Raw genomic sequence first — 22405 nt, forward strand, 5'->3', positions numbered from 1 at the left:
CTCTTTCTACCTTTCTCTATTTGGGCCAGCTTTTACGAATTTTTCTTCTTTTCATTCAGTTGATTCAGAGTAATTGTGAAGTTAGTTTGAGAGAGAAATCATATCTAACAATAAATCTAGAGTAGTGTTAAGTTTAGAGGCGAGACGAAAAATGATTGAAGAAAGTGAGAAGGGAACATGTGCGAAAAAAATTGCAGAAATATTCAAATGTGGAAGGACACAAATAAATGGTATAATTATGAATAAAGATGAAATATTAAAAGAATGAGAGAAAAATATGCGTGGTGGCCAAAAAAAAGGAAGAGAGAATCTGTGTTTAGTAATGTGAATGATTTCGTTTACGAATGGTTCAAGTGTGCGAGGGCGACGAAATTGCCAGTAAGCGGGCCTATAATTCAAGAGAAAGCTCTTGAAATTACCAAAGAATTCAATGTAAGCAATTTTTTGCTAGTAATGGGTGGTTAGAGCGGACATCATACGTCCAGTCCCTTGATCAAGGTATTATCCATTAATTTAAACTGAGGTACCGTAAGCGAGTTTTGAAAAGGCTAGTTGCAAGAATGGAAGAGGCTGACATTAATATGCACGATTGTTGTGTGGGCACAGTACTAAAAAGTCAATGAAATTCAGTATTTTCATGCTGATTCATAAAACCGCAACCTTAATCAAGCGGCCACCTGATAAAACGGCCATTTTACAAGGTAACTTCAGATGGCCGCTTTAGACAGGTTTCACTGTACATACATACATACACAGCCACATTGACTTTTATACATAAGATTTAAACATTAAAATAGGAATTCAGTAGATGTAATAGGCGCCGACTTAGGGCATTTTCCATCTCTCGATCATGCCTTAAATTTTATCAGGGCATACTGAGCATGCCAATAAAATGATGGTATATAACAAAAATTAACTAGTGTCTTGTATAGGCGTAGTCATTAAGATCCTTCTCGTCGGGCAACTACTAATTTACTTTTGGTGCAACAGATGACCCATATGAAAAGCACTTGAATCATTACAAATTATAGAAGTTAGTATGATAGCGAGAACTTTGCATAAAAATACACTTTTAAATGTAGCAAAACAAAATAACGTGGTCCTAGAACAGTTTTGAGTGTGTGCTGAAGTATTAACCCACCTGGAGCAAGATCAACAACGAATAGCATTAAGAATACGATTCCCAAATTTAAGTTAGTGTAACTTATTTCAACTATTCCAGTTTCAATATGCATCTCAAAGGTGATCATTCTCGGATCTTCAAAGACTCAAGACATAGGCTATACAAGGTCTACAATGAATCAGGATCGATTAAATCATGTTGCTTCGCTCAATGTTTAATATTCTGATCTGGCTCAACAATTAAAGATTAACCTACTCGTCAACGAATTTATCAACAAGTTGGCTGTCACGGGGAACACTCCAGACGCTTTCAATCCTGGTAAGAAGTTAACAGTTTTACTACTACAAATAATAACAATGATAATAATAATAATAATAATAATAATAATAATAATAATAATAATAATAACAGTAGTAACAGCATGATAATTGTTACATTTCACTTTAAAAGGCAATAACACAGCACTCTTTGCTGAATGTTTCAAAAAATGTTACAAAATTGGGGAAATTCTAGTATAGAACTCTTCTAGTAGTAGAATTTATTTTTAGTTGGTTATTTAACGACGCTTTATCAACTACATTATTTAGAGTCGATAGAATTGGTGATCGTACTTGGTAAGATGAGACCGAGGATTCGCAGTAGATTACCTGATATTCGCCTTAAACTTTGGGAAAACCTCGTAAAACCCCAACCAGGTAATCAGTCCAAGTGGGAATCGAATCCACGCCTAAAGTGCAGCTTCCAGACAAGCACACTACCGATTGAGTTACGCCGGTAGCTAGTAGTGACAGGGGTAATAATTGTAATGGTGGTGGTGGTGGTGGTGGTGGTGGTGGTGGTGGTGATGGTGGTGGTGGTGGTGGTGGTAGCCTAGTTGTAATGGTAGTGGTGGTGGTGGAGGTATTAATAGTAGTAGCGGCGGTAGTGAAGGTGATAGCGGTGGTGATGGTAGTGACGTTGGTGGTAATGGTATTAGTGGTGGTGACGGCGGTAATAGTGGTGGTGGAGGAGGTATTAGTGGTAGTAGCGGCAGTAGTGGATGTGATAGTGGTGGTGGTGGTGATGATAGTGGTGTTGTTGGTAGAGGTATTAGTGATAGTAGCGGCGATAGTCATGGTGGTGATATTAATGGTAGTTTTTTTATTTTTATTTTCTTGGGTTATTTTACGACGCTGTATCAACATCTAGGTTATTTAGCGTCTGAATGATATGAAGGTGATAATGCCGGTGAAATGAGTCCGGAGTCCAGCACCGAAAGTTACCCAGCATTTACTCGTATTGGGTTGAGGGAAAACCCCGGAAAAAACCTCAACCAAGTAATTTGCCCCGACCGGGATTCGAACCCGGGCCACCTGGTTTCGCGGCCAGACGCGCTGACCGTTACTCCACAGGTGTGAACTATTAATGGTAGTAGCGGCGATAGTGATGGTGGTAATATTAGTGGTAGTAGCGGCGATAGTGGTGATGATATTGGTGGTAGTAGCGGCGATAGTGGTGGTGGTAGTAGCGGCGATAGTGGTGATCATATTGGTAGTAGCGGCGATAGTGGTGATGATATTGGTAGTAGCGGCGATAGTGGTGATGATATTGGTAGTAGCGGCGATAGTGGTGATGATATTGTTGGTAGTAGCGGCGATAGTGGTGGTGATATTAGTGATAGTAGCGGCGAAAGTGGTGATGATATTGTTGGTAGTAACGGCGATAGTGGTGGTATTAGTGGTAATGCGGCAGTGGTGACAATGGTACGTAGTAGTGGTGCTCATCGACTACCAGATTGACTTGCACAATAGTGTTTTAGAAAACCATTTTGGTGGGCATACCTAAAGATTTTTGAAAGTCGGCTCCTATGAAACAATACTAACAATACCACCCCATCGCACCTTCTCATACTCATCCTCTTTCACAATAGCCCTGCCAAGACTATGGAATTCGTTACCTGCTAGCATCAGCGACTGTCGAAATAAAATTGAATTCAAACGCAAACTTACTAGGCACTTGGTCAGTAATTGAGACTCGTTCAGACATGGTTTCTTGTAAATAGTTCTCTTAATCTATCACAAAATATTTCAATATCCGGTAATTTCATCACTATAGAATTTTGTTATTGTAGGTTTAATTTGTAATTCAGTAAATACAAAAATATTCTTTGTTCTTAACTTCATGATAAAATGTCTAGCTTTCATTAATCAGGTAATCTTGTCGTACTTTAATTTGTATTGTAATTGTAATTGTAAATTTAGTATTAATTGTAATTTTATTGTTCATATTATAGTTGTAATCCCCTGGTTGAGGGGCAGAGAAGGCCTGACGGCCTTATCTCTACCAGGTTAAATAAATAAATACTAATTAATATTAAATACTAAATATGGGTGTAACAATTTTAAATGTGCTAAATATGCACTCTGAAATATTTTTTGTCTATTTTACCAAGTACTTACAACTAAGGCACCAGAAATCCACTTTCCAAATTGTCAAAGGTGAAAAATAAGAAAAGAAAGCCGAGTCATTTTTTTACAATAATTTTAGGCCTACATTAGCAAGAATAAAAGAATGTTGGCTAACCGATTACTTTTGTTTGTCGGAGTAACATTTTAAATTTAAAGATAATTTTTATACATGTTTTATGAACATTACAACCATACAATGGCCAAAAAATATAGACTTCTATTTATAACTAGGATATTTATGAAAACTCAATATAAGGGAGGTTGGTACGGTTGATACTGAGCCCTCATTGTTGTGAACTAAATCGAACAGAGAAAGTAATGACACGTATACCGATAATTTAAAACGGAGATGAGTGGTAAACATAACTGTAGAGACTTCAAGAGAATAATTAAAGAACGATGTCGAATTAGTACCACGGTGCCACTCGTTAATACCTACAGCAACGCCGGTTACAAAACGTTCTAACACACAAACGTGCTACATATCACAGTATCGTAACAAGCAACATAATTTATCTCAGATACATAACTAACTAAGCCGCTACATAAACGTTGCACAGGATTTACATGTTATTTTATTAAATTCAACTTAACGTTATACTGCACATTCTGATGAAATCAAATGTAAACATCACAAACATAACTCTGAACACGAATATAAGGAGGTTATGGCGCTGTAAATTGTATATAAAAACATTACCTGTTATTTTCTGCTCGTAAATACATAACTTCTGCACAGGAGAACGGTAAAGGAACTTTCCATTTCGTAGAAAAACATTTCCAAAACTCGCAACATGCCTTAACCTCATGGAGGAAGCCATTGTGACAAGCATCATACCACGTGATAAGTGTAGTTCATTATTCAGCCGCTAGATGTGGTCAGCGTTCGAAATTTAGGAGGAATGAGGCGTCATTTGAGAGCGAGGCTGACGAGGGAGCTGACGTATGTATTGAAAGCTGCCGCCCGTGTGACCCACGCGCCGAGTCGCGCCGGTCGAGAACGAAATAGCCTCGTAGTGTCTGTCGGTTCAAAACGAAAGTTGTGGTGGGGGTAAAAAGAGGAAGGAAGACAGAAGTGATCTCGAGGATATCGCTAAGTTTGATGGAATGGTAACTTGAGGTAACGTGTTGTGAAAGGTGTCAACTGGATTGTGAAAATAAGTAGTTTGTTATAGCAACTGCCCGGAAGAAGAAGAAGAGGCGGACGTGTAAACTACACACACAAAACCTGTCCTGTGCGGCGACTGACATGAAGAGCAGGCACGCATGTTCGCTCCGCGTAGGATGAACTGCAGCGGCAACCTGTTGTGTGGTGTTTAGATCTCGCTCTCGCATTTAAAACCTTGTAAAAAGACGCGCATTGATTGACAAGTGAAGTGCGATCGCCGTGAAACGAGCTCATAGTGTTGTCACGGTAACAGTCTCCGTGAAGTTTATACTCAGAGAAACAAAAGATTTTTAAAAGTTTTTGCACTTTTTTTTTTGTTTGGTTGCTCCTGTGGATCTGCGCGTGCACGTGATGATGGAGCATGTGTGTATGTGAAGGAGTGTGCGTACGACCAGTGATTGTGACGAGTGGCTACACACTGTGTCTAACATAACTGTGACGTTTGTAAAGAGTGGTGGGGCGGCGATGTTGAGGAGGGTGTGTGGATGGGAGTGAGGGTTATTTTGTAAGCCGAGAGGAAATCATCGTGTACCCAGAGTCCACCCCGTCCGAACTGGCATACCCACTCAGCGTGTGTGTGTGTGAAGCGGGCAGCGTGGATCACGGGGGCGGTCGGGGGGGCGGCTGCGTGGATGCCGGACTTATTCCTCGCAAACCCGTCGCCGCTGCCCCCGCCCCTGGACAGGGCCTACTGGCGCCGGGGGCCGCCGCCGCCCCCGGTGGCGGCATGGGGGACGTGCTGCCCCCCAAGAGACAGGCCGTGGTGGACCGCCTTCGCCGCCGCATCGAGAGTTACCGGAGGCGGCAGAGCGACTGCATCCCCAGGTTCGACCAGTCCTTCAACGGTTTGTGCGAGCAGAACATTCAGGAGACCCTGGTGCTCAAACAGCGGTTCCTGGAGGCCAAAGCGAAGCGCGCTCCCAAGAAGACGGACAAGAAGCAAGACAACGCCAACAACCTGCACACGGTATGGTCTCAACAACAACAACATGTGCGCCGAATCAGGTCATTTCCTGGCCTGATTCGCGAGACCCCACACATGGCATCGCTTTCCCCTCCTCCTCTTCTCCCCCGCTAGTCTCTGGAGTCATGCCCCCTTCTCAAAGTATCATGCAGTACATGTGTTGATACCCCCACCCCCCACTCCCTGCCTCGCAGACATGGCGTAAAACCCTTTCTAAATTTATCGTAATGGAGATTTAATATAACGGCTTGTCTCCCGGTCACGTCGCGAAGTTTTTCATTTCTTTTTAACTACTCAATCTACACACGACGTGGTCTAACTTGGAGTAAGACCGTGGCAGAATGTCTGGGGCTAAACACACCTCATATCTTGGATTTTAAACTTCGCTAATACGATATTATGAATTCTCACTTTGCCTGCATTTATACTTCAACGCAACAGCTTATCATCTAGGTTACGTAGTCGTGTTTCTTTTGTTTCTCCGACGCTTTTGCACATTATGAACACTCCGTCTTGGAGATCGCTACCAGCATACCGTGACAAGGTTGCAAAAGGGGATTACAATAGGGATGAAGGCGAAAATTTGCCAGAATTTATTTACCAGGCAGTGATTGTGTGTAATCAGCTTAGATATAACATTTTTATGAAGCAAGATAAACCTATATTTTTATTACTACGTGTGTCAATAATATAAATTTTTAGTTTTGTATAAACTGTTTGGAGAGTTTAACTGTATAAAATTAAGATACATTTCCACACAATACACATCCACCGGAACATAATCAGATTTAGATCACATGAAAATATGATATATTGTATTTCTAGTGGACCCAACAATACTTTCGTAGAATGTTGACAACATCAATATTTCTACTTCAGACGTGATGTACAGTACTTACATAATCCCATGCGTAGGTGCTATTATAATGACGTAAGGAAGTACAGGCGAATACATAATTTTACTGCTTAAGTGTGCCGTATCAGTTACAGCTATTAATTTTGTCTTTAAGCGTCAGTGGGTTTTCTTAATAGTGTACGTAATAGATAATAGTGTATGCAGTAATTAAACATAGTATTTTCCCTACCATTTCCCGTTGAATAAGATAAGCAAAGCAGTGGGGATGCCGATGAATGACAGGCATGCAAATTTATTTAGAAACCTAAAATACTGCACTATACAATTTTGATCGAAAAACTCTTGCCATTCCATTCTTCGTTCTACAAGCTACATCAAATCATTGTCAGCGTGTTATATTTTTTTCATACTATATGGTAACTCTGAGATCTCCATTCGTCATTAGCATGTTTGAAAGTACGAACAAAATTCAACAATGTACATCATAAGAAAGTGAAATAATGTTGCCTAATAAGATTTTTCACCAGATTATTATAGTTGCAGTTGAGAGGTATGAAAAGCGTTTAATTTAATACTGATCTATAAACTGCATAAACTTTGCCCTCTCCCCTTCTATCTCATAATTGTTATTACGAAAATTTACATACACTCATGATATTTTAGAGTTGGCATTACTAATTCCGTAATTCTTTTGTTAGCTATAGTTAGGCCTAATTGTTTTAGGAACTAGTTTCTAAATCTCGCACAATACGAGAGAAGCAATTATATTATTGTTGAAAATTATTTTATGTTTGTTTATCAAGAACAATAATGATTTTGTAACATGATTCAGAACTATATTGTGTTAACAAACATATCTTTTAATTCGAATTATAATTTTATTTAATACTGAAGATACAGAGTTGCCATCTCTTGATTAAAGGTACGGGTAAGAAAGATTTAGGCCTATAGATTAAATACATTATCATGTTTCGGGTTTTTTTATAGTCACCATAATAAAAAATTCTGTCAAATACTACAAAATTCCTGGTCTATATTCATGCAGTTGTAACTATTAACTTGACAGTTATTTGAGTTGGCAACCCTTCACATGAAAAAAATTGAACGCTGCGCGCGGTAGCCTTGTGAACCAATCCGAACTTAGAAATTTCTATCAGCTACTGCTGTGTTGCCGGTTTGCGGTAAGCTACTAGGCCTACATGGTGTTACACGTGCGTAGATTGTGTGTTAATGTTCTAAAAGAATTTGTAGTGATGCTGCTATAAAATTTAACATAAAAAGGCGTCGTTCGGATAATGATAATTCATGGAGTGAGAATGCTTTGTGTAAAGGAGTAGCATTACTTAGATGTCAGAATTGGTGCGAAGGACTCATCAGCTGTTATATAGTGGTCATTGTGCCAATGTCGCATCTCTCGCTTCCAACATTATTCTAAACTGTCAGGTGCATAGTTACAATTGCTTGTGTATACATACAGTAGCCTACATGATGCTTGTTATCATATTTTATATTTCACAGCTATTATACAATTTATCGAACCTAGATTTCTTGTAGCTACCCTGTAATGTTAAAAATATTAGTGCTCATAAATGTTTTGATATTTTTCTGTATCGGTCCAAAATCTGTTTAGTTGGTCAATTGATAGGAGAAGTATCCACTTATGTTTGACTTAATTTAAATAATACAGAAACGTCTTTTGATTTTTGGTCCAGGACAATATATTTGGATCCAATGAAGATACTGTAACTTATTTCCTAAATTAGTGGCGCAAATTGTTGAATGATTCCCAACAAAGAAAAATGTGCCTAGGACAAAATAATCGAAAACCGAAGGTGCTGCTAAGTCTAGGGAAATTTATTTCAATGTAATGAAGATAAGTTATTTCTTGAATTTGTGCACTGGACGAAAGGACAAAAATCAACCTAATTTTGTGTATTACTTAAAGCAAAACCAACATGGACACGTCTTCAATCAATTTACCGTCTAGGTTATATATATTTATGAAATTAAATCAACCGCCCCTCTTCCATGTACTCGTAACTAATTACAACTTAACGAAATTAAATCCTAGCTAATTTTGTACCTAATTAATGTGACATACGTGCACTCCATATTGCGAAAGAACAATTTATTCAGACGTAACAGTTCTGCGTAAACGAAGTCCAAATATTCCATGATATAGAAAAATTCCTGGCCTCTTCGGGATTCGAACCTCGACAGCTTACGTCATACACTGATTATCTAGACCACGCAGATACCGCAGGACCTTCCGTGACGTATTACTACATTTAAAATACGGTGTTGTTACATATTGATAAATCTTAAGATGGGAAACAATGGAGACAATTGGAGGCATATTTTAAATCGATCTTCCGAAAGGACACAGTAAGATGATGATTATCTAGCGTAAGAAAAAAAAAACTGTATTAGAAAGGTTTGTTCACTATACGATTTTTAGTAAACCATTTTCTGAAACAATTCTACTAAAAATTCATTTTTCTTTTGGTAAAATACCTGTCTCGAGTTTTTTATTTAAGTTACCGACAGATACTGGATATGAAGAAAAATCCGTCAACTAACTTAGTTCAGGCGATATCACTGTAAACAGACTTCATGCTAAATACCAAGGATATCAAGTGTGCTAAGACGTTCGTTACTTTGAAAATCAGAAAATATATTTTACAGTGTCACTTTCTTAATCAGCTCCGAATGTTCAGTCGTATTCAGTTTGAATTTTTGTATTAAATTTTTATGTTATTTTATCTGTTTTTTTTATATACCATAAAATAAAAATTATAAATCATTTCGTCTCATTTTTAGTACATTTAACCACAACTTAAAGTTTACTTACAGTATTCTTATTCTCACATAAATGTTATAGTTATAATAAAATCTAGAAGTAGGGACAATTTTATATAAATACTTTTACTGCCCTTACATTACGCTACACACAACCTTCTGACTGCATTATTTATTGCTAGGTTTTACGCCGTGAGAGGGGTTTAACAAATACTGTCCCCTCCACTCCAGTTCCACACCCCCCACCTTCAAAGTCACACTCATCCTATAAACTGCCAGTTCATTTTCACTCCCTAAGGCTTAAGTTGCAAGATCCATCCAGTTCTGCATGTCATTTCACATACTGCATGTCCTAACAACGCTGATTGAAATTGCATGTTTTCATTATAGCTGCAATGTTTGTTTGTATACGCCATCAACTATTCATTTGTTTCTTCGTGTTTCTATAGCAACGTTCACGATTTCATTTGATGAGGTTACGTCATAGAAGAGTGTCGTTACTTGTGATATTACTAGTGCCACCTATTGTCAAATAGTGAATAAGAATGGGAGGACAGATAAAAATTACCCTTTTTTTTAGCCTAATTGTGCCGGATGTTGGGATCAGGCACAGCAGGTGTCTGAGAACTCTGCTATTCGTTATACGCCCCTTCCTCCCCCCACCCTCACTCCCACCTACTCACACCACCAAACCGCTGGAAATTGAATCTCCTGTTACAGTCTATAAAAGGATTCATTTGTGAAATATTCGTTATTACGTTATTTGTAAAGTGAACTGTCGCAGAATCCAGAGCTAATCCAATAAGGAAGGCACTATCAGCTTCTGCACATTTGAAGTAAAGTTGTAATCTTCTTCCTAGTATAGTTACATTTCTGGAAATAAAATATTTTGCTTAAAGTATAGACGTATGTTCACTGTGCATATGATGTTCCAGTATTCTTTTTGGTGTGCATGTGATTTCCTGTATTATTTTTGGTGGTGGTCCGACAACACGCTGACCCCACGTCTTAGGAGTCCCAAAATATGTTTCTCTAAGGCCTGTAATACACTTGAAGAGTTTTCGCTAGCGAGAAATGTGTTGCGAGAAAGAGGCGAAGAGCCTCCTTCACACACTTGGCGAGTTCTCGCTATCACAGATCACACCTCGCTATGATCATCTATGCACTGCCTTCATGCAGAAAGCATTTTTATGATTATAGTAATGACTCGTTGGGGGAAATATTATAGGTTATGTATTTACGTAAATTGTCGTACTTAAATAGATAACCTGTAAGTATATTGTCGTACTTTACAAATTATGTACGAACGCTATGTTGAATCTGAGTATTCAGATGATAAGGAAATGGAGTTACATGAACATATTTTGTTAATGAAAAGAAAAAGTAGGCCTAAAATTAAAGCCAGAAATGTCTGAAAATCATAGGGCGAGTTTTGGACACTGGTTTCGATTTGAATGATGATGCGTTTAGGCATTATTTCAGGTTGAATGGACCACAGTTTTTTGCCATTCATGATATGATAGAGGATTCTTTGCTATGTTCTGATTAAAATTATGTAAACTGTTAAGACATATAGATACATTATTTCAAGTATTTAATTAATACTATTAAATCTCATCAAAATAAAATATAGCCCTATTTATTTTCAGATAATCTGATATTTGTCTCCAGATTTCTTCTTTAAGTTTCGTGTTTTTATAGTTTTCATCCCGTGTATCATATAAATAGGCCTACGGGTGACATCGTACAACTTCGATAAGTTTCTGACTGCAATTATCAGTCATGTTTCCTAATTTTCAAATAAAAACAATACAATTCATCGCCACCTGTGATATCTTTTTCTACATTCAATCGTCATAAAGAGTATAAATGTCAAGCATCTTTGATAAATGTGTCAAGAAAATTCGCTGAGCTACCGATTCCTGCGAGAAACTCGCGCGAGGTTTTTGCCTTGAGCGAGAATCTCTTCCAGTGTGTTGACGTCCGTGTGAATCCATGTTATCAATTTTTTTTAATTTTCTCGCAACACATTTCTCGCTGGCAAAAACTCTGCAAGTCTGTTATGGGCCTAATGCAGTGCTGAACAGATTCATACAGTGCGTGGATGTACTGTGCAATTTTTTTTATGTAAGCGGAACCGGTTTTCAGCCGAAATGGTACCATAACACGTGAGGATGGGCTAAGGATTAGGGAGTTGTTTTGATGATGCGAACAGAGTAAGACTTACTGTATTCGATTTATTTAATAAGTCACTTTAATAGCTTAAACAACGAAATTATTTACACTGTAGGGGTGGTATTTGTCTTTAATTTTAAACATCTCAACTGGACACACTTGAAAAGAACAGGAAGTAAAGGAACGCTTCTCTGAAGAATAAATTAAAATAAAAACATGTTTCTTTCTAGGAGAAAGATTTCCAATAATGCATAACATGTTCGTGGTAGACTAGAGTAGGATTAAATACACTTTCTTCTATCCCAAGTTTCTCATTCAGAAATGCATCACAATCCACTACAATACTCCTACAACATCTCCGTACTCACTAATATGTTATTTTATACCTCCGAAAATAATCACTTCCCCACAGAGAATTCAGTTGAGACCCTAAGCGTCGTTTAATATCGCTCATGCTACCCAGACCGTAACTTACTCACAAGAGCTAGTGGATTATAGTGATTTTATAGTTGTTAGGTTGAATTTTCTTTCGCCAACTTTTGTTAGAATTTCGGTACTGACAAATACTATAACTGACAGGCCTACTTTCAAACTGTTGAGCTAAGAACGTATACCGTCTGCTAATGCTATAGTAGCAGTGTTGCCAATTTGGCGATTTTATCGCCAAATCTGGCGACTTTTAACTATTTTTAGGCATAATTTCTTTTAACTTTTCTATTGCTAGAATGGGATTTAGTGACTTTTTCAGCACTCTGTAGCGACAAAAAAAAATAAAACTTTATTATTAATAAGGAATCTAGCGACTTTTGAACTGCTGTTTGACAACTTCCCGTACGCTAGGCAAACCTGCCGCCTGGTATGTGAAGTTTAGAACTGAAGAAGAAATGTTGAATTAAATTGTAATGTAACTTCGTCTTCATCTACTACAATTTCCATTGCACTCGGCTCTCCAACAATAAAACCCGACGCTCTATTCTTTGGGCTACTGGTGCATCAAATCTCTTTATCCATCTTTCTCATCCAAGACTGAATCCTCGAATCTCGAGTCAGGCCACTCGACAACGCGAGGTTGACTTCAACGTCATTCAGATATGAATTTGCTACTGAAATCCACGTTTATTCTTGACGATTTGTTGTGAGGGGAAGCCTTTAGGTGTTTATGCTTTGTTGTTTACGGAGGGATAGTGTGTAAAAGCTTAGGACGAAGGTTGATACCTAACCATCAACAACATGCTGTAAATACCAGAATCCTACACAACAGTTCAACCACGGTCAAAGCCTCAAAACCTCGCCTTGTCGGAGGTTGATCCCTAAACCTCAATAATAAAACATAAACCACCCTTTTTCCACGTAACTTGAAGCAACAGGTTAGCCTACAACTGCTGAGGGTTCTGTTGACATAGGGTACCGTACATTACCAGTGTAGCCATTGCTGTTATCACTTTCCCTTGTTTCCTACCCCACGTACTGTACAAAATTACACATGGACATTCATCTTAAAACATATATTTGTCCATAAAACTGCATTCCTAACAGGACTTGACTCTTTTGCCCTTTTAGACAATTTCAACAGATAGTACCAGATTCCCCTGATAAGCCTACGTGATCAGAATGAAACTACACTTCATATGGAAAGCAACATTTACAAGGTTTTTCAAAAGTAAGAGATAAATTAATTTAATTGCCTATATTCTCTTAATTTTCAACACTATTTTAAATATTGTGGCACTGGGTTATTATTAGGCACCGAATTTGTAGGTTTTACCTATTTTTTTCCTTGCTTCCGAACGCCTAATTTCTTCAATATTTTTACGAATCATGATCGTAGGAGTCGTATATATGAATTCTGCTGATCCTAAGAAAACCTAAATTGGACCTTCGTACCTAAAAAAAACCTAAATCATTGTTGATAAGCGTTATCCTGTATTCACTGTCTTATATATTGATTTTTTTTAGAGAAATGTCAATATATATATATATATATATATATATATATATATATATAGAGAGAGAGAGAGAGAGAGAGAGAGAGACTCTCTCTCTCTCGACGTGGAGGAGGCTGCCTCAATTCCTAAGGCAAAATCTGTTAGCAGTGACATCATCTATGGTTCCCTTCGTTTCCTCAAGGCACATTTCAGTGACCTTCCAAAATGTATTGAGTACCGGTACTTGGAATCTTCCTCGCTACAACTGAAAGATGCAATTGGTGTCATTGACTCCTTCTACAGAAACAAGTACCAGGACCCGTGAGTGAAGCTGTCACATTAAAACTGAAGAAAGTATTTGAGAGGAATCCAGAGTTTGAAGAAATGAAAAAGTGTGCTCCATTCTCCAGGAGGAAAGCTTCAATTGTCAGTTACCATAGGTACCTGCTGCATTGGCAGCGATGAAATTAGCACCTATGACGTCATGTGCTGTCAAAAGAGCCATTTCGTCCTTCTAAATTGATAATCTTGAAAAGTACAGGGACATCATTTTATTTTTACTTCAATTTTTATTGTACCAGTGTTTTGGAATGTACTTCACTCCCACCCCTTCTACTAGTAAACTTCCAACTGTTCACGACACAGAGCCGAGGGCGCGTAAGCAGTACTGAGTTACTGAGTATAATACGTTTCAGAAATATGTTCGCGTTTTCCAGTGACGAAAGAGCTTTCAATATTGAATCATATTTTCTTACGGGTACTGTCGTCCGTTTCCCTATGTAGCATCCCGGTTTCCCCCACCTGCTTCTGTTCGCCCCTTTGTAAAGTCTAGTAGCTGGGCTATCTTAGCTCTTTTCTGAAAACATTAATTTCTGTTAGGAATTGGACGTCTACGTAATATCATTCAAGTGTTTAAAATAACTTAAATAAAAGGGCCTCCTTAAGTAATTAACTGTCACGTGATTCCCCCCCCCCTTTTCTACAACCCTGCGACAAAACCACTTGAACGGACAGTAGATAGCATTTCTGAGTGATTTTATCTTTTCGGATCGGGCAGAAGTGAAGATTGAATTTACAGTACGTAAGGTACTCTTTTATAGAGTAGGTACAGAATTATTTCAACATGAGTTACTCGTACGAAGGACGAAACTGGTAATTGGAATTAGGTACAATAGTCTATAGTGCGATAATATGGACAAAAGAACTGAAGCCTGTATCGAAATGAACGGCCACCATTTTCTAAAATGTGTTTAAATATCCATATTATAATTATTTTTCAATTTAACTTCATTCTCTATATAGTACGCTAATGTGCTGTAACAGTACAATATACACTGCATAATTAATACTTCCGAATGGATAGCTCAATTCGTGTGTAAAACACTAAGTGTTAATACAGTACTGTATTTTGATTAAACAAAAACCTAATGAAAATTATCAAACTCAAAATTGCGATATTTCCTAGTTTACATAAATGGATGAACTACGTTTCTTCCCTCCTATACCTAGTAAAGTGATTTGTATTTTACGCCAGTATCATCGAACTCCGTCGTGGAAAGGGTAGCAAACGGTGTTTGTTTCAATCGTTAATAGAAAGGTATAGCCAGGTTAATATTAAAAATGTTAGTAAAAATAAAATGATGTCCCAGTATTTGGTCATATATTGCAGACAGGAACAGTACCCTTAAATAATGTTGCTTTGTTTGTTACTTTTTTAAATAATTCTTGGTCAAGTTTGAACAAATTTAATTCAAAAGTTGTATGTGTGTACTGTACCTTTATCTATTTGAAACTGCAATTTATGTAAGTATATCAAGGAAAATTGTGTTAGAAAAAATGTTAATAATGTATTCAAACTACAAATAATATTAAAGGGGAAGGAGCAAAAATTTCGAATCATATAAATTTTTATAAATACAGTAATTTGGTTCTTGAAAAGGTCAGTTTCGTCGTCCATGTTGTCTTAGTAAATATATATTTATTTTTTAAGAATAACTGTAAGGATACATTTTTAACGCTCGGGCAGTTTTTGTAACCCCCTTTCACAGGTTGGACATAAAACCTAAAAAAACCTATTTCACCTATTCCAAAAACCTAAAATGATCTTTGTAAAAATGTAAAAATCCGGTCCCTTTATTATACAAGAAGTAGGATTTATTGCATCGCCACACACTGACACAATTTCGTCGTAAGTGTCCACAATTTTGTTCTTGAACACTTAACAGCCGTTCTTCAGTTCTGTATTCAGTAGGTCTGTATTCGTGTTGTGGAATATCTGCCACAATGTGTGTGGTGGAGTTCTTCAACTCGTCAATTGTCGTACGTTTCCTCAAGATTTCCTTCCCACAACCAATAATCTGTTGGTTTAATATCTGGTGATCTTGCAAGTTATAGGAAAGTTCCTACTGATAACACGACCACCATCGCTACTTAAGAACAGCTCTTTTGATTTGTCACATATCAATGAAGAGTTGCCTTCAATAGTATTCTGTAATATGTGTAGAACTTAACTTTTTTCATATCATTGTCTCCAGTTTTCCTGGTTCCAAAAATATCTATGTGTGGGATGGCACTCAAACCCGCATCCGGCGATAGTAACCGCAAGAGTACAGTGACCGTCATACATACATTATTTCAATTCCTTCTCTTCTTTACGTATGTCAGAATCGTAGTATAACATAATATCTTTCAGTTAAATTTTGGTTAAGAAAATAGATTGAATTAATAAATGCATTTTGGTGATATTCCTATTATGGTCCGCAGCCAGTAGGTGGACTGTAGTGGCCTTGCCTATATTAACATATTTCTTTATAATTTATAACTTTTGTGTTGCCATGCTCTACTTAAGGCAGTGGTCGTCAGCACTCGCTGAAATGGGTATCGTGTAAGAAGCGTATCGGAATATGCACCGTCGTGCAGAAGGGAGAGGAAGAAAGCATACCCGCTAACAGCCACGAATGCACGCTAGTGCCTCTCTTATCCGCGGGTAAGAGATGCTAGCACGAGGGTGCACAGTCCTGATGACCGCTGACTTAAGACGATGATGCGCTACTGAAATTTCTAAAATCCACAATTTTTAGCTAGAGAACTTAAATTTTTACTCAATATGCGTATCAATATCATAATCACTTACTTACTTACAAATGTCTTTTAAGGAACCAGCAGGTTCATTGCCGCCCTCACATAAGCCCGTCATCGGTCCCTATCCTGTGCAATATTAATCCAGTCTCTATCATCATACCCCACCTCCCTCAAATACATTTTAATATTGACCTCCCATCTACGTCTCGGCCTCCCCAAAGGTATTTTTCCCTCCGGCTTCCTAACTAACATTCTATATGCATTTCTGGATTCGCCCAAACGTGCTACATGCCCTGCACATCTCAAACGTCTGGATTTAATGTTCCTAATAAAGGTCAGGTGAAGAATACATTGTGTACAGTTCTGCGTTGTGTAACTTTCTCCATTCTCCAGTAACTTCATCCCTCTTAGCCCCAAATATTTTCCTAAGCACCTTATTCTCAAACACTCTTAACCTATGTTCCTCTCTCAAAGTGAGAGTCCAAGTTTCACAACCATAAAGAACAGCTGGTAATATAACTGTTTTATAAATTCTAACTTTCAGTTTTTTTTTTGACAGCAGACTGGATGATAAAAGCTTCTCAGCCGAATAATAACAGACATTTCCCATATTTATTCTGTGTTTAATTTCCTCCCGAGTATCATTTGTATTTATTACTGTTCTCCAAGATATATGAATTTTTCCACCTCTTCAAAAGATAAATTTCCAATTTTTATATTTCCACTTCGTAGAATATTCTGGTCACGAGACATAATCATATACTTTGTCTTTTCGGGATTTACTTCCATACCTATTTCTTTACTTGCTTCAAGTAAAATTCCCGTGTTTTCCCTGATCGTTTGTGGATTTTCGTCCTAATAGTCACATCATCCGCATAAACAAGGAGCTGATGTAACCCGTTCAATTCTAAACCCTCTCTGTTATCCTGGACTTTCCTAATAATAATAATAATATTATTATTATTATTATTATTATTATTATTATTAATCAAAGTCATTAACAGCTTTCGAATTAGAATAACTCTTCTCGGATTCTCAGCCAGATGAGTTAGAGATTTGTTTCCAAGCTTTCGATGGGTAGCTCTCCCATCTTCTTCAGGGAATGAAGTGATGTGGGACCATGTCTAGCTGGTATATATGCAATAGTAGGGCTTCCCGCTGCGGGCCAACCAAGAGCTAGTTCCTAGTCCCGACCGCCATGCGCATAGAACTTTTTTCTTTTAACCGGGCAATACTATAGTAAAGTCGTTCATGTAATATCCTAGCGAGAGGCTTTATGTTGGTTGTATATCTTTTTTGCACACCCCAAGACTTGTAATGTCAAGCGGTGTTGTCACATTTTCTTTGTAAAGATTATCCCTCTTTTTTTAAGAATGCGATTAAAGAACGGGATGAGAACGAGCCTTGAAGTGTGATATTTATCGAAACAAAAATACACATTATTTATGAGAACCCCATATGCACAACCTACCATATTATTGCTATAATTTTGTACATATCTAAAAATCATCGCACTGATTTACTAATTAGTAGCATATTTTATTTTAATTTTATTATTTGGGATTTAGATTTAAAAAAATTGAAATGGTTTTATACTACTAAATTAGCCAATGAAATTATCTTGTATGGAAAGAAGATTGATTTACATAATTAATTGTCACTCTAAATTGTGTGATAGGAATCCGTGACCATTACATCCTTTTCTTTTCAGTAGTGTAATTCATCACATTACGAGACAAAGAGAGCTCAGGAAGGTTTTCTTGGATCCTTTTTAAATCAATTATTTAACGACATTTCATCAACTGTGAAGTATCGGCGGGAAAATTGGTGACGAGTTGGTATTTTGGCTAAATGAATTCTGAGGACTCGCTCTGCAGTTGGGGAAAACCTTGCAAAAATCCGACCGGATAATCAGCCCAAGAGGAATTCAAACTCAGATCTCTGAGTATGAGTCCATCTCACTAAGTTCTGGAGCATGCCACGGATTTCATCGATTATGTCTAGAAGTGTTCGCAACAAACGACATTGTAGCTATATACAAATGGGAAGTAGCCTACGTTAAATTGTTTCACATTAAGTAGTTACTAGGGACTAACAGACTCTCCTCTCCAATCTAAACCAGTTTAGTTGTATCGAACCACTCTCGTATTGCATATTTTGGTAGAAAACATAAACGGGTCCGCCGAATTTACTGAGGCACAACGGAGTCGATGTGCTCTTTGCAACAGTCGTGAGCTGTTTAAAAACGTCTTCGCCTCGGGCGGTGTGATTTTTATCAGGGCAACAAAATAATTGACGCATAATTATTATATGTACGGTCAACTAAAACAAGCTTTCATTTTAGATGCCTGTCTAAATACCTTTCTTTTCTGAGATTTACTTCATTATACTGTATCTCCAGTAAGTAGTGTAAGAGTGCCCAGTCATATTTCACGACACGTTATCGCCAGGGTTGCCAGATTTTAGATCTACCAAGGAGGGGCATCCTTTTTCCATCATATACAATACTTACGTTTTGTCTTAAAGAAAGAATGATATGAATGTGGGTAGAGTTGACATTTTCATGACTGCACAAAAAAGTATCCCTTTATATTTACTTGAAACTAATAATTTGAATATTAAATTTGTAATTTTAATAAATAACATATTGTAGGTACAGGTTTCCAAGTACGAAACGAGCGTCTTTCTGAAGGAATTGTGGCAATAATATTATGTTATGCCAAATTGTTAACCTATTGATGTAGTAGTTCTGTCTTATAGATTTCCTCAGCTGTTTATTATTAATTGCAAAGCACACATTCCAAAAAATGGCATCACATGTGACAAAATAATTAAATTTCAATGTTTATTAATTGATTACAATGACATAAAATTTATTGATACCTAAATTCATGTTTATTTTGTGGCAACATATTACAGCTCTAAACCCATCATTTAACATACAGGATATATTTTCAACAAGCTTTTTCCCTCATTCTCTGTGTCATGCATTTCTGATGAACATTTCTTTTTAAATGTATAGAAATATATTCACCACTGAATTCACTGTCACAAACCTACATTGTTAAGTAAATTAATTTAAATTTGATGTAATTATTTAGGCCTAGAAGAAAATAGCTACTAGATAACGATAAAATTATACAACTGATGTTAATTTTCTAACCGATGGACTTTTGCGAAGCGGGGCTCGGAATTTTTTTTATGAAAATTAGGACATGTCCCGCCAAATCGAGACATCTGGCAACCCTGGTTATCACAGAGATGTACTATACAAACCCATGCTCCCTTTCAAAGCAAGGCATGTATAGTTTGACAACTTCAAGTGAAACCCCGTAAAACACGCCAACTTCTGCAATCTCTCTCTTTTTTTCTCCTCTCTCCCTCGCTCCTCGTCATTCAGTCACCAATCACCACGTAAATATCTGAGAGGGTGTGTGTGGGCATCGCGACCAATAGAAGAACCACTCTCCAGTATTACCACAATAACGGATTCTTCATTTTTGCCTCTACTGTCGGCTAGGAAGGTTCCATTATGCTAGCATTGCAGGCATCTAGTCAACCTTTTAATGCTTTTGTTAGGTTTGACAAACTGTGAGTGGACCTGCAAGTACATAGCACATATTCACGTCATCCGCATAGACAAGCAGCTCATGTAACCCATTCAATTCCAAGCCCTCTCTGTTATTCTGGATTTTCCTAATGGCATACTCTAGAGCAAAGTTAAAAAGTAATAATAATAATAATAATAATAATAATAATAATAATAATAATAATAATAATAATAATAATATCAAGACAGAAAATGGATTGCAAGAGTTCCGCTGTTACATTAGTTCCGAGGTGAAAAAAGTCTGAGAAACACTTTACACTGGATTATAATTGTCTGAATTTAGTTGGCGCAAGAGCTACAATGGGAACAAAAGGCGTGGTGTGGTGATTTTATTACTGTGCGTTATATATTTTATTCGAAAGCAATAAAAGAAACAATAGAACACACGAATTGTTGTTGCATTATGATAATTTCTCACTGTGATGGTGACATTTATAACAAACTGTGATGACTCGACGGTGACAACTGCTGACTTTAAGCGACAAAACTTGGAATGAGTATATACTGTATATCAAGAGGACATCACAAAACAATAGAAGTGTTTTCTACTCGAGCGCAGACTCGAGCGCAGACGTGCCTTGAGGTAATAATCGAAAGAGAAAAAGAGGGGAGGCAATAAGGCATCTTACAGGAGAGCCCAAGGCGGAAATATTTCTCATATTTACGGCAGCCAGGGAAATAAAAAATAATCAAAAGAAGCACCTTACCAATTATTTTATACCTGTGTGTGAGCATGCATTCTTTTAATGATATATCAGTCCTTGTTATAAGAGAGAGCTCGTCTGCAGCTGAAAAGTTGGAATTTCGACATCCCAAATAGCTCCTCCTCGCCTCTTCAACACTTAACAGCAACGTGAGATGGAAGGCTCAAATTATTCAGAATTTATATACGTATTGTTTTATATAAAAACCACAAGGGTAGCTGCCCTTCAGTAAGGGTTGCCAAAAGACACAGCATACTAAACAAATAAAAATAAACATTTGTGTTATCAGTATATATGATTGTTATTTTCAAACGGAAGCTACCCTTGGGAAAGTACTTTTATTGAATAATTATTAGTAATCAGATAGAATATAAGGAAATTTAGGTGTACAGGTGATTACGTAAAATCTGAATAGAATATTTCATTACGTCTACAGCAATAATTTTCAAAATTTTTAATAGAATTCCAAAAGACTTAAAACATTCAACTGAGAATTTTGGAATTATTCCCCTTGCTCCGAACAATAGTCCAAATACTTCAATACTTTATCACCTACCCTGTTCAACATCTATTTGGAGAATTTTGTGAAGAACTGTTTTCAGAACATGGGAGAAGTGATGGTAGGAGGAAGAATAATAAAGCGTGTAAGATGTGCTGATGATATGGCGTTGTTAGCAGAAGAGATGATTCTAAGGCAGTAGTGTCAGAGTTGTAAGCTCCAAAACCGGTTGTGGAGCTAGATCGGAGCTTGAACTTGCTTATGTCTGTGGAAACACCGGAGCACGCAACCAGTCTGGTGCAGCGCTCCGCTCCGTTTAGTCCCTGTCTGACATCACTGTTCTAAGGGATATGCTATTGGAGCTAAATGACAGCTGTGAACAGTATGGAATGAAGATAAATGGAAACAAGACCATGGTCGTAGGAAGAAAAGTAAAGAAGGTAAACTTACGAATTCTAAATGAGATAATAGAGCAAGTGGACAGCTTCAGATACTTGGGAGGTACTATAAGCAGTAACATGAGCTGCTGCCAGGAAGTCAAAAGGAGGATAGCAATGGGAAAGGAAGCTTTTAATAGAAAAAAAGAGCATCTTCTCCGGATCTGTGGAGAAAGAACTAAGGAAGAGACTAGTGAAGTGTTTGTGTGGAGTGTAGCATTGTATGGGACATTACGACGAAGTGAAGAGAAGCGAATAGAAGCATTTGTAATATTGATATGAAGAAGGATGGAGCATGTGAAATGGACAGACAGAGAAAGAGTGGATGAAAAAAGAATGATACTGAAACTGATGAGAAAGAGGAAAAGGAATTGGCTGGGTCACTGGTTGAGAAGGAACTGCTTAGTGAAGGATGCACTGGAAGGAATGTTGAACGGGAGAAGAGTTCGGGGCAGAAGAAGACATCAGAAGATAGACGACGTTAAGATATATGGATCATATGAGGAGACAAAGAGGAAGGCAGAAAATAGGAAAGACTGGATAATGCTGGGTTTGCAGTGAAATACCTACCCTTGGGCAGAACACTATGAATGAAATTCGAATATTGGCCGTTTCAC

At 37.5% G+C, this 22405-nt stretch overlaps 2 protein-coding genes across 4 annotated transcripts in view; one reads left to right on the forward strand and one right to left on the reverse strand.

The window, feature by feature from the left end:
* Positions 1-4424, reverse strand: part of Trap1 (TNF receptor associated protein 1) — a 428549-nt gene extending 424125 nt beyond the window's left edge. Inside the window, exon 1 of the mRNA XM_069824270.1 lies at positions 4271-4424. Coding sequence (XP_069680371.1) covers positions 4271-4406 — 136 coding nt within the window. The 5' untranslated portion in view covers positions 4407-4424. The remainder of the gene's footprint in view (positions 1-4270) is intronic.
* Positions 4425-4495: 71 nt separating this feature from the next.
* Positions 4496-22405, forward strand: part of mam (neurogenic protein mastermind) — an 816775-nt gene continuing 798865 nt past the window's right edge. For 2 of the 3 annotated variants that reach the window (XM_069824265.1, XM_069824266.1), the window contains exon 1: positions 4496-5705. In XM_069824265.1, coding sequence (XP_069680366.1) covers positions 5466-5705 — 240 coding nt within the window. In that variant the 5' untranslated portion in view covers positions 4496-5465. The remainder of the gene's footprint in view (positions 5706-22405) is intronic. The other variant, XM_069824267.1, reaches the window with a different exon arrangement.

This window comes from Periplaneta americana, chromosome 4 (assembly GCF_040183065.1).
Source record: "Periplaneta americana isolate PAMFEO1 chromosome 4, P.americana_PAMFEO1_priV1, whole genome shotgun sequence".
In the NCBI taxonomy this organism is placed as follows: Eukaryota; Metazoa; Arthropoda; class Insecta; order Blattodea; family Blattidae; genus Periplaneta; species Periplaneta americana.